An 11,928-nucleotide genomic window follows, 5' to 3' on the forward strand; every position below is an offset into this window, starting at 1 on the left:
ATACTTACATTTTGTTTCCTGTATTTCATACACTCTTTCATCAAACATAGTTCCAGCTACTATTTGACTAGATTCCAAACTATTATGGCACAGGGTGTAACCTGCCGTAGCATTTCATTTAAAATACAATGTATGCACCAATCATAATGCTGTATAGAGCTTTCACCTACTTATAGGGATTTTAGATTTTTTTATCCTCAGGATCTATAGAGCTTTCAAATGATTATTCATAAAACACAATACCGCTCTTGAAGATATCTAGCTTTGAGTTTTCTTCTCTCTGTACCATTGATACCCTGAAAAGTGTTGGTCTACTACTCCCAGCAGTTTGTATCCAAGATCATTTTGCTTGAAAAATATCTTCTTCTTATGTTTTCCCACTTGGTGGATCACTAATCCAAGACAATCAACTTGAAAATTGTCAAATTCCAGCTGCCACCCAATTTCTTGGTGCATGTGTAGTCCTAACTATTGATTGTTATCAAGAGTAATCTCTGGTAGACTCTTTGTTTTGGTTATTTTCTGGAATTTGTATTTCTTTTACATTGACTGATCCAATTCATCAAAAAGTAACCAACATTGCTTTATTTGAAGTTTCAGGATATTTATGCATATTTTCTGAATGCATGACTTTGATTCTCATTGCAAGTATGTTTAGTTACTCATAGTTTGTTAATGAACTCAGCCACAAATAACCTTTAATGACACAAATATTTGCCATGTAACAATGTAGTTTCCTGCACTTAAATGAAACACTAAGCATGCATTTAGGTTTAAGTCATCTCATCTATATGTGTATTCTGGTAAATTTAAGCTATAGCAAAGTGCTTTGAATTCTGAACAATGGGATCTTGTTGTTTCACATGTGCATTTGTAAAACCAATCAGTGCACAGCTGTTCATGCAACAAATACTGCAAAAAAGAGAGCAGATTATTGTGTTTTGTAAATTTTCTCCATTGTGTGGAAGCTAACACATGCATGTAATTAACACATACAACTTTTTGCAGGCAGAATGTTGAATTGGGAAGGAAACATTAAATGTAACCATTGCACCTTTACATATCTTCCCTGCAGCCATAATACGTGGGATCTAGCTGGTATCATTCATGGTAGAATTCATACTGCATTCCCCAACATCCACAAAAGACATTGCTAAATGTATTGTATGGGTTATTCAATGTTTTTCATCATGTTTTCACTTTTCACAGAGGGCATGGATTGTAACAGACTACATTTTGTGTTCCTACTGCAATGTTTTTAAGCAACAATCAGCAGACTGAAGGTGCCAAAAGCTAATGGCGAACAGGATAATATTGAAAACTTCATGTCAGTGTTTTTGTGTAGCAGATCATAAATCGGTAAAACAGAATTTAAGTGAATTGTACTTCTGTATTTTTCATACCATATTTGTTTGTCTTCCCATTGTCTATAACCTACATGATGTTTCCCATTTTCCCTTCACTGGTCCCAAAGCAGGGGGTTCCTCACATGGACTGTTCCATGAAAGTCATCACACTCATGATAACCAATAACCACTCAACACTCCCTTTCTCTTCCTGCCAACGCATGCCCAGCTAACTCTCCACTCCTACAAGATGGTCATGTGCTGGGCAAGTGTATCCTTCCTGCCCGTGCAGGAGTGGGCATGTGATCATGTCCTGTTGATGTGGTGGGTTAGATGGGTCTGACCCTTCAAGGTAAGACAAACTGGGTATTTGCTGTTCCAGGATTGTAAGGTAATGTACTTTCTAGAAAATAATTTTTTTCCACTTTTAGTAAAAAAGAAATTACAAAATTCTCAAATTATTTATTAATCTTTAACTAGAAAGTTTTCCTAATTGGTGTTTTGGTTTTTCTAGAAGCTGACTCAGAGGCCTGGTCCACTGCCTTTGTTAAGAAATGGCTGCAGACTGATTTCAGCCCTTCTTCTATTGCCAAGTCACAATTTCCCCCTGGATCTTCTGAGGAGTAAGGTTTTTTTTAATTATAATTTGCATGAACTGTGTTTCACCATTTTAAATTACTGAGCATTAGCAACTACTAACCTTATTAAAGCATTGTGGCAGTGCAGGTTTTACCAAAATAAGTGCTCCTCATCAGGATAATGAGATTAGAAAAAGGAAACAGTTTACTGGTGTTCACACTAATCTTTCTTCATATGAACAATAATGAAGATGACATTATATTTGATTAATTCTAGAGTCTATGCTCCTCACAAGAAAGGGGTATTTTTCTACACTCTTCTACTGAACCTTCACAGCAGTCATTGAATGTTCTCAAAATGTTTGCACCAAGAAGTGATTTTTATGCTTATAAATTAACCAAGGTTACAGTTAACATTATCGGTTGCTCTAGTAGAAATACGAAATTAATACAAAAGTAGAAGCACAAATTTTGTGCTTGCTAATGTTATTATTGTGAGTTTGACAAATTTGATCTAAATGCATTTATGTTTGACAAACTTCTGTCTTTCAAGTTGTCTTATGAAAGGTGTCCGATCAAAACTGACAAGATTGTTGCTTCCATATAATAATTTTTGTCCATGTTTATTAGACTTTTTAAAAGTGATATTAAGTATAGTACTTTGAGCCAATCACATTCTGTGCACCTTTACCTATCTTCAATACCAGATACAGCACCGTTGTGGATGTTCACCCATCTGCAGTACAGAAGTCTTTATGTTATCTGGAAGAAGAAGAAGAGATCTACATTTCAGAGGCTTTGCACGAAATAACAGATGGTAGTTTATTTTTTTCAAAGCAGAATTAAGTCAATACATTGTTGCATTAATAAATACCGATGCAGCTTTCTTCTCAGCTCCTCCTTCGGTCCAGGTCCCTGCTGAGGATCTGTGTGTCGAACCTGGGCAACCAGCAACATTCATGGCCATTATCACAGGAAGACCCACACCTAAAGTACAGTGGTACAAGGTAAAGAGTCACACAAAGGAGAGATTTCCAAACCAGACTGGTTGCAAAGAGGATTAGATTTGCTATTATGAAAGTACTGTGTAAGTCTGCAGTTATAGGATGTAACTACACTGATACTTAGCCAAATAGTTTCTCTGTTTTAATTTATTTCACCACAGTTTATGCCATTTCTAAAGCATTATATCATCTATGGCCTTGCAAAAATACTAACATTTTTTGGAGAATTTATTTCAAAAATGTAAATGATATCTAGCTTCCCACTTATTACGAATTAACATACATTTTACAATATCACATAAAATTTAAGGAAGCACAATAATTATACAACACTATAACTAAAGAAAATTGACCTTAATTTTTTTATATTATGTTACTTTACAATCAAAGAAGGGGTCTCGATCTGATTAAATAGAGTAAAACTGACTTAGTTTGGAAGAAAAACTGAAACTGCACATCACCCACCATCACATACCATCTGAAGAATGGTGTTAAACTCCTTCTGCTGTCATCTAGATTTTCTTCATTAGGAACAGTATATCGGGTTAGACTTCAGGTGGTTAAATACAGGGAAGTTCTGGTTGAAAACATCTTGGAGGCAGCAAAACACTTGACCTTGTTAAAGAGGTTTAACGTCCATCACTGAACATTGAGCCAGCACTATAATGGAAAGACTTAAATGAAAACATATTCACGTGTTAGAATTGCCTAGTCAAAGTCCAGACTTTAATCCAAATGAGAATATGTGGGAAGACTGAGCTAGCTCTCAAAGAAATGAAGAAATATGGGGGAAAAATCAGTTACTTTCCAAAGAAACAAAGCATAAAATATTTAAACAATATTTTAAAAAATATTTAAAATATGTTATTTTCCTTCCACCATGCATAAAATCCTAATAAAATACACTATAGTTTGTGGTTGTAATGTGAAAATCTTCAGGAAGTGTTAATGCCATGTTTGATCATATAAACCCATTGATTTTTCTATTAAAAGCTGATTCTCTCCTGTCTAAAGGATAAGGAGCCCCTTGCACCCAATGAGAATGTGAAAATAGTCCAACATGGTGCTCGCTGCAGCCTAACCATATTGTGCCCTGAAGGAGAGGACAGTGGCATATATACCTGCTTCACTCACAATGACTCAGGCCAAGCCTCCTGTGAAGCTCAGCTAACAGTTGAGGAAGGTCAGCAGTCCTAATATGCATTTTTACATCAGTTCAGTTCATCATAACGTTATTAAAAAGAAAGTATTAGAGCAGCTGAAGTATGATGGATAATACAAGCTTTTGTGCTCTTAAGGAAGTTGAAGAATATACACTGATTGCCACCCAAGTGCCAAATTTATTTACTAGTTTTGTGTTTGTCTGTAGGTTTTCTTGATCCTCAGGAGAGGGAAGTGGAGCTTGGGAAGAGAAGGAGATTATTCTCAGTCTATGATGTCCATGAGGAAATTGGAAGGTATTGTTCACTTTCCTTTTGATATCAGATGTCTGTTTTTTGTTGTTGTTTTTTAAGGCACAGCCTATCCATTTTCTTTTTTGTGATTTAGGGGGACATTTGGGGTGGTGAAGCGTGTCATCCACCGAAGAACAGGGGAAGTGTTTTCTGCCAAATTTCTGCCTCTTCGAAGCAGCTCTCGGACCAGGGCCTTCCAGGAAAGGGATCTTCTGTCTCGCCTCGCTCACCCCAGAGTGGCCTGCCTGCTGGACTTCTTTTGCACCAGACACACCCTGGTGTTAATCACAGAAATGTATCCTTCCTTTTCTAACTACCAAACTAGCTATGGGTTTGATCACATACTTGATCTTAACATCATCTCCAGCTGCTGTTCTCATGGACTTCTGGACCATTTAATGATGAGAGGATCTGTCTCAGAAAAAGAGGTACAAGCCCAAATTTCAATTTGACTAAATCATCAAAGCTTTACAAACAGAATAATCATTGGGGAATATTATTTTCTTTCAGGTTCAATTTTATGTCCAACAAATTCTAGAAGGGGTTTGTCATATTCACAGCATGAACATCATGCATCTGGATATCAAAGTGAGATTTTTATTCAGTGTCAACTATCACTTATGTTTTCTGGTGATTCTCTGCCTTAACTGAATACTTTTCTACTTCTTGTAGCCTGAAAATATATTAATGGTGTACCCGCCAAAAGATGAGATCAAGATCTGTGATTTTGGCTTCTGCCAGGAAATAGACACATCCCGACACCAGTACAGTATGTTGGGTACCCCAGAGTTTGTTGCACCTGAGATTGTACATCAAGAACCTGTTACTGTGGCCACGGATATTTGGTGAGATTAACTGATTATGTTTCCTGAATTTGCTATAAACTGTAAATAATTTAATTGTTTGTACTAAACTTTAATAATCTGTTGCTGTTCATGTATTTTTTTATTATTTTTTTATTCCTTTATTTAATCAGGTAAACCCCGTTGAGATCAGGTCCCTCTCATTTTCAAGAGGGACCTGAAACAAACTTCTTTGTATTAAGATAATTACTACAAAAAGCTATATTTTGTTTATATCTCATACTTTGTCCCATCAGGGCTGTCGGTGTCATAACATTTCTGTGGTATGTATTCAGTGATATTCAAAAATAAACTTGAATTATACCAAATATAAAAGCTAAAAGTGTGTAAGTAGCAGAAGAGCGTGTTTTTTCTAATTATTTCATACATAATTTTTTGCCTTGACAGTCTGGTTTGCCGCTGCCCCTTTGTGGGCGAGACTGACCGTGCAACATTGCTGAGGGTGGGAGAGGCAACTTTAAACTGGGACGCCCCAGACATCGAATGCAGGAGCCCAGAAGCCAGGAATTTTCTCCATACAGTTCTTCAACCGGATCCAGAGTACAACAGCTGTCTTATTTTTCATTAGCCTTATGCCTAAAGCATTTCTCTGTAGTTTTTTTAATTCTTTAAACAAAATATGACAAGAGGCCTTAATTAATAAATGAAAATAGATTTCATAGTTTTATGGTACAAAAAAACCAAAACATAACTCAGTCTCAAAAAGAGACGACTAGTAAAGTTGCAATATTTACATTTGTAATACTAATTTAAACTATACATTTGCTGAGCATATTATTATTTAAACTAAGGGCTTCAATCATAGAACAGAAAATTAACAAAAATCAATATTTCATTTTCAGCAAAAAAACCCCCAACAAACAAATTTTCAAAAGTAACATTTTAAAATTGTTAATCCCAAAATTATTGGCATTATTCAAAATGGAAAGGACAGAAGAACGTCACATTCAGTGAAAGAGAAGAGCGCTGATCTGTAAAGGTCAAGAAAAGGCAACAATATAGCTACTCATCCAAACCTCCCAGTGTGAACAATTAAAAAAATCTAAAACATTTCTAACAGGTTAAATAACATGCAACATCTTTTTAGAGTGAGATGATGATCCCCATACTTTCACATTTGTACTAGAGATGCTAGTAATTATGTGTTGTATTGTGCGTATCCATCTGACAAACCTAAATATAAAAGCTTATGTAATCTGATTCAAAGATGCTCACGTGTTTTATGTGAGTCAGTGATAACAGTATCTTATTTTGTTGCGCAGGACTCGACCATCTGCCTTTGAGTGCTTGAGTCATGAGTGGCTTCAGGTGAAAAAAAAAACAGAACATTGTAGGTTTTATGCTAATAAGCTCTGATGCATTATCTGTGATTATTCCCACAGGATGGAAATGCAAGGGAGGACACTGATGAAATCAACACGAGGAGTTTGAAAGTCTTCATCTCTAAAAGGAAGTGGCAGGTGTGTCTGAGTTATTTGCTCAAATCAAAGCCCCTCTCCAGGAGAAAGATTAGTTGGAGCAGCAGGCATGAGGCCCATGGAGGAGCTACAGAGGTCTATGGTTGGCTGTGAAAATCATCAGAGATAGCACTCATCCCATCTACTAGCTGTTTGACCTGCTGCCCTATGGCAGGCACTACAGGGCCATTGGAACCAGGACAACCTGGCTCTAGGATCTGAATGAATGAATCAGTTAATGAATACACTTTATTAATCCCAGAGGGAAATTCGCATTTTAGCACAACCTGTCCAAATATAGACAAGTTCCTGAGGCTATCTATACGTATATGCATTAGTTTGTATTCGTATATTACAAAAAAAAATCCACGAAAGACAGTTTGTGGCTTTATTATGACAAAATGTAAGGATTATGAAGGGGTAACACTTCTGCAAGACACTGTAACTGTTGCAACAAATGTAAGGTATGTTTTCTTTGCTGTCACAAAGTATTTCAAATCATTTAGCCAGTGTTTTTCCATTTTTCTCCTCAGCGTTCTTTGACATCCATCGGGTCTGTGCTCACACTGAGGCCCATCCCTGAGCTGCTAGATGCTCCTCTCAGAGAGACTTCAGTTGCGGTGCCCCGCGAACCACAGGAGCACAGCAGCACTTCCCTGAGCAGTGGCTCCTCATCAGAGTATGATGAGGCTGACTCTTGGGACTTTTTCCAGCACTGCAGCCAGACAGAGGAGGAGGAGGAGACAGAAGAAGAGTATGACCCCTTAACCGAGAGGGCACAGATCTTGGGGCCGTATCCTAAATGCCTCCTAAGTTTACAGGAGGAGGAGGTAGGGACTTTTGGGGAGAATGAGGATGGAGAAATGGGAGGAAGGAGGAGTGTTATCGAGCGCAGCATGAGCAGAGCATCGATTGCATCATCATCAACAACAACAGACCAACAGACACCTCAGAGGGTACGACGCTTCAGCAAGGATAGCAACCCATCTTTGTACCTCTCTGATGGCGACGAGGGTTCAGGAAGTGATGGGGGCCGCATTCCCAGAGGAAGCGTCATCCGAAGCACTTTCTACAACAGCTCTCAACAGCTTTCCCCTCTGTCTGCGAGACACATGACTTTGAGGGACAAATTCCAGGCGAAAAAGCAGGAAAGAGGCCGCAAGCCTCTCAGGAGGAGTTTTTCGGGACGGCTCAATGAGCCTCTGATTGAATACGTGGAGGATGAACCGGAGAGCAACCGTGGGCAGAGACGAGGATCCGTACAGCCCAGCATGCAGAAGTCCTCTTCGTTTGATAATGGGGTGGGTTTCTCTCACACTAATGTACCGCCACACAGACGGAGCAGGTCTCTTGACGAGTATTCCCGTCGATCTCCCAGCTCAGCCAGCCATGAAAGCGCACACGAAGAAGAGGCCTCTCACAGCATGAAGGAAGAAATCACAGATGGTGAAGCAGCTGGGAGAAACTCACTAATTATCCAGAAAGCTTCGAAAGTCTCAGGACGAAGAGGCTCAGTCACTCTGACACAAGGACTATTTAGTGGATCATCTGTTCCATCGGAGTTCCTTGCTGGAGGGAGAATGAGATCCAGGCTGGGTCAGGACCAGGTTGAGGGAGACACTCTGACCAGCTCCCAGGGATCTCTGGCTGAGTCTTTTATTCTGGAGCATGGTGGATCTGAGTCTTCAAGTAGAATAGGCTCCTTTGATGAGCTCAGTCACGGTCATGTTGGAAGGAGATTCCGATCAGGAGAGAGTGATGAAAATGATGAACACAGTGAACCCCTGATTACACCCTCCCCTACCCCATTTCAGGAAATAAAACCTCAAAGTTCCCGTCCTCAGCCTCCACCACGTAATAGGACCCGGTCCAATCCCAACTTATCTACAATTAGCAAAGGTCAGCCAGAGAGGCCCTCAATGCCGAGTCCCAGTCCAAGCCTCTGCTCTCTAGGAACTCCTGAGAGGCCTTCCAGAGCCCGGGACAAGAAAGAGGGCTCCATGCTCCAAAGGCATGCATCTGCTCCGGCTCTGGAAGCGCGCCCACCGACTGGAAAGTCCCCCAAACTGGGTCTCCTGAGGATCTTCCGCAGGCAGTCCTGGACCGGCCACTCATACACCCAGCTGGAGAACACGGAGCTGGGGCCCACTCTGGGAGAGATCATGAAGCCCGATACACCCACTATGTCTCTGAGGAAGAAGATGAGAGCTTCAGCCTCCAGTCTGACCAAACTGTTTTCCAGGTCCTCCAGTAAGGAAGATGTCAGTAAAGGACGTAAGTTGAATTTTATTTGTACATAATCCCAAGTTAGGGATGTAGCTTGTTGTTTATACCAGATTAATAATTTTTGGGAACTTTTAAGGGCCAATAGTAAAAGGATCCGCTGCCATCCCAGGTGAGAGGGAACAGAGCAGTGGTCTTGAGACCCCCAAAAAGAGAAGCTCAAAGCTCCTCTCATCTTTTAAAATACCACCATTCAAAAAAATAAAAGGTAACAAGAAAATACTCTATATTTCATCATTTGTGAAACATCTGTTTAATTTATTTTCTTCATAATCATGTCAGTTCGTCCCAGCAAAGCAGAGGTGCTTCAACTAGACGGAGGTGGAGTCCTGCTGGTGTGGAGGCCTGTCCAGTCCGATGACCCGGTCACTTACTGTGTGCAGTACTGTTCAGATGGTGAGTTTCAGTTTCAGATGAAAATTTACATTTCACCTTCCATAAAGTAAAATATCTCGAAATCTCTATATATTTGCTTTTTTATTCTTTCCGTACTTTGAAAAACCAAACTCATCTACATGTCGTCAAGTAGTTGTGCTTCCCAGTATTTGCAAGGATCACTTTGTTTTTATTCTGTTGTTTTATTGCAAACATTAATAAAAGCTTTTTCAGAGTCTTTGAAAGCTGTTTTTTTTATTTATTTTTTTTATTTTTCTGGATTGACTCGTGTGTGTTTCCTCAGGTGGCGAATGGACAGTCCTGTCAGATGAGGTGGCAGAAAGCTGCTACGTAGTGAAGGACTTACCGAAAGGGGCGTCGTATGTGTTCAGGGTGGGCTGCGTCACCAGGACAGGAGCAGGACCTTTCAGTGAAGCTTCAGCTCCCATTGTCATGTCCACTCATCCTGAAGGTATTAAAAGCTGCACAGTGTGTCAGCTGCTGCAAGCTATTCTAATCATTTCCTAAAGTTTTCTTCTCATAGATCACACTACAGTGTTTTAAGACCCGTGGTACATCCATGTAGAAGTTAATAATCCTTCTTGTATTTTTATTATTTTGCAGATATCCGCATTCCTCTCATTCAGACTGACTCAATCGGGTCAAAAGTACCTGGATCAGAACATCAAACCGTAAACAGGAACTACAGCTTCCTGTCTGAGATCAACAGGTAGATGTCACTGATGACAAAAAATTGTTTAGCAACAATAGGACTGTTTCTGTTTGTTCAGCAGTGTCATATCTGAACATGACAACTTTACAGGTGTATTGTTGAGATCAAAGTTATCCATTAGCTTCAAAAATGGATTATTAATGAAAGGAGGGGGAGCTACAGTTTTTGTACATCCGCAGCTCATTTAAAATAGACCTTTATCTGTTGTTCCTCCCAATTAAACACATATTTCTTTTAAACTTCCTGCTTTCTCTCAGGGGTCGTTTCAGTGTCATAAACCTGTGCAGGGATGTGGAAACCAGTCAGGTATTCGCCGCTAAGATCACTCCCTACCAAGCCGCGCAAAGACAGCTGGTGCTCCGGGAGTACCAGCTGCTCAGGAGGCTGCACCACCCCCACCTGGTTCAGCTGTATGCTGCTTTAATCACCCCTCTGTATGTGCTGCTGGTGGAGGAGCTGTGTCCCGGAAAGGAGCTGCTGCACAGTCTGGCTGCAAGGTAAGCTCAAATACTTTAAGCATTTCATTTAGATACATAGACTAGAATGAGACTCTTTTCTGTCTTTTCTTTAAATTGTAGTTCAAAGAACTCTCATAACGATTTCAGTGAGAACACAAACCTACCTAGAAACTTTGCATTAGTTAAATTTAATTTGAACTCAGAGATTATATGTTTCTACATCCTTAGAGACCTGTATGCAGAGAGTAATGTGGCTGAGCTGCTCCATCAGATTGTCAGTGCAGCGGACTACCTCCACAGCCGTCGGGTAATCCACCTGGATCTGAAGTCTGACAACATGTTAGTGGATGATGGCAACCACCTGAAGATTATCGACTTCGGCTCAGCTCAGTCCTTCGTACCCGGACGGCCTCTCAACATCGAGCACATTCACGGCTTCTCCGACAGCAAAGGTAGCAGTGTGTTTTTTTTTTTCCTTCTTTTTTTACATCTGTATTTACAAGCCAAAATATTGTTTGCAAAATTTAAGATCTAACATATTCAATGTTTGACTGTCATGGCCTTCCAACAGACTGCTGCAGAAAAGGTGCACTTTACTGAAGAAAGGCTGAATGGTTGGATGGATGGAAATAACAGAGCTTAACTTCATCTCAGCTGATCTTAGATACCATAATCTAACAAACCCAAGTCCATTTATCATTTATTTTTTTTACCCAATTACAATTTTAACCATTTTCCATATTAAGAGGAGAATAAATTCAACTATATTTTAATGGACAATACTCTGCTTCTCTCTGCTTTTATCAGTCTATATTGTCCTTCCTAAAGCTCCAGAAATCCTGGAGGGTCAGGGTGTGGGGCCGGAGACTGACATCTGGGCCATTGGAGTCCTGTCCTTTATCATGTAAGCACTGAACAAACAAATGTAAAAATGCCACAAAAGATTTTCTTTTCTTTTAGTTAAATATAAGATCAACTAAAATGATATATAGTTATATAGCTGTTGGGGATTTTTTTTAAGATCTCTTCAGGATTAAGGAAAAATGTAAGAAAATTAAAGACATTTACAGACAGAGCGCATCATTTGTTGCTCCAACATATCTAATTATTCTATCTGCTTGTAAATTTTCACCACAAGGCTGAGCGCCGACAGTCCCTTTTATGCCGAACACAGCTGGGAGCAAGACAAAAACATTAAGAAAGGAAAGATACAATTTGGCCGCTGTTACCCTGGTCTGTCAGAAGGAGCTTTAAATTTCATGAAGAACAGCCTGAATAATAAATCCTGGTGAGTGTCTCTCAGTGTTAGTGATTAGATTGGATTTTTTAATATGAAATATTGATGAGAACACACAGTTTTGATAGGTTAAAAAATGT

The 11,928-nt window shown here is 39.5% G+C and overlaps 1 protein-coding gene across 13 annotated transcripts in view; it reads left to right on the forward strand.

Annotated features, from left to right (window-relative positions):
- obscna (obscurin, cytoskeletal calmodulin and titin-interacting RhoGEF a) overlaps positions 1-11,928 on the forward strand; it is a 49,227-nt gene that overhangs the window by 36,619 nt on the left and 680 nt on the right. For 9 of the 13 annotated variants that reach the window (XM_028028563.1, XM_028028570.1, XM_028028567.1 and 6 more), the window contains 23 exons: positions 1,861-1,969; positions 2,632-2,741; positions 2,807-2,931; positions 3,943-4,111; positions 4,298-4,385; positions 4,477-4,677; positions 4,750-4,810; positions 4,893-4,970; positions 5,055-5,227; positions 5,482-5,508; positions 5,633-5,785; positions 6,508-6,553; positions 6,628-6,705; positions 7,236-8,976; positions 9,065-9,193; positions 9,268-9,381; positions 9,665-9,832; positions 9,985-10,090; positions 10,351-10,590; positions 10,780-11,003; positions 11,123-11,137; positions 11,359-11,455; positions 11,690-11,839. In XM_028028563.1, the coding sequence (XP_027884364.1) occupies positions 1,861-1,969; positions 2,632-2,741; positions 2,807-2,931; positions 3,943-4,111; positions 4,298-4,385; positions 4,477-4,677; positions 4,750-4,810; positions 4,893-4,970; positions 5,055-5,227; positions 5,482-5,508; positions 5,633-5,785; positions 6,508-6,553; positions 6,628-6,705; positions 7,236-8,976; positions 9,065-9,193; positions 9,268-9,381; positions 9,665-9,832; positions 9,985-10,090; positions 10,351-10,590; positions 10,780-11,003; positions 11,123-11,137; positions 11,359-11,455; positions 11,690-11,839 (4,402 nt within the window). The remainder of the gene's footprint in view (positions 1-1,860; positions 1,970-2,631; positions 2,742-2,806; positions 2,932-3,942; positions 4,112-4,297; positions 4,386-4,476; positions 4,678-4,749; positions 4,811-4,892; positions 4,971-5,054; positions 5,228-5,481; positions 5,509-5,632; positions 5,786-6,507; positions 6,554-6,627; positions 6,706-7,235; positions 8,977-9,064; positions 9,194-9,267; positions 9,382-9,664; positions 9,833-9,984; positions 10,091-10,350; positions 10,591-10,779; positions 11,004-11,122; positions 11,138-11,358; positions 11,456-11,689; positions 11,840-11,928) is intronic. The other 4 variants (XM_028028566.1, XM_028028564.1, XM_028028565.1 and 1 more) reach the window with 4 other exon arrangements.

This window comes from Xiphophorus couchianus, chromosome 9, assembly GCF_001444195.1.
Source record: "Xiphophorus couchianus chromosome 9, X_couchianus-1.0, whole genome shotgun sequence".
In the NCBI taxonomy this organism is placed as follows: Eukaryota; Metazoa; Chordata; class Actinopteri; order Cyprinodontiformes; family Poeciliidae; genus Xiphophorus; species Xiphophorus couchianus.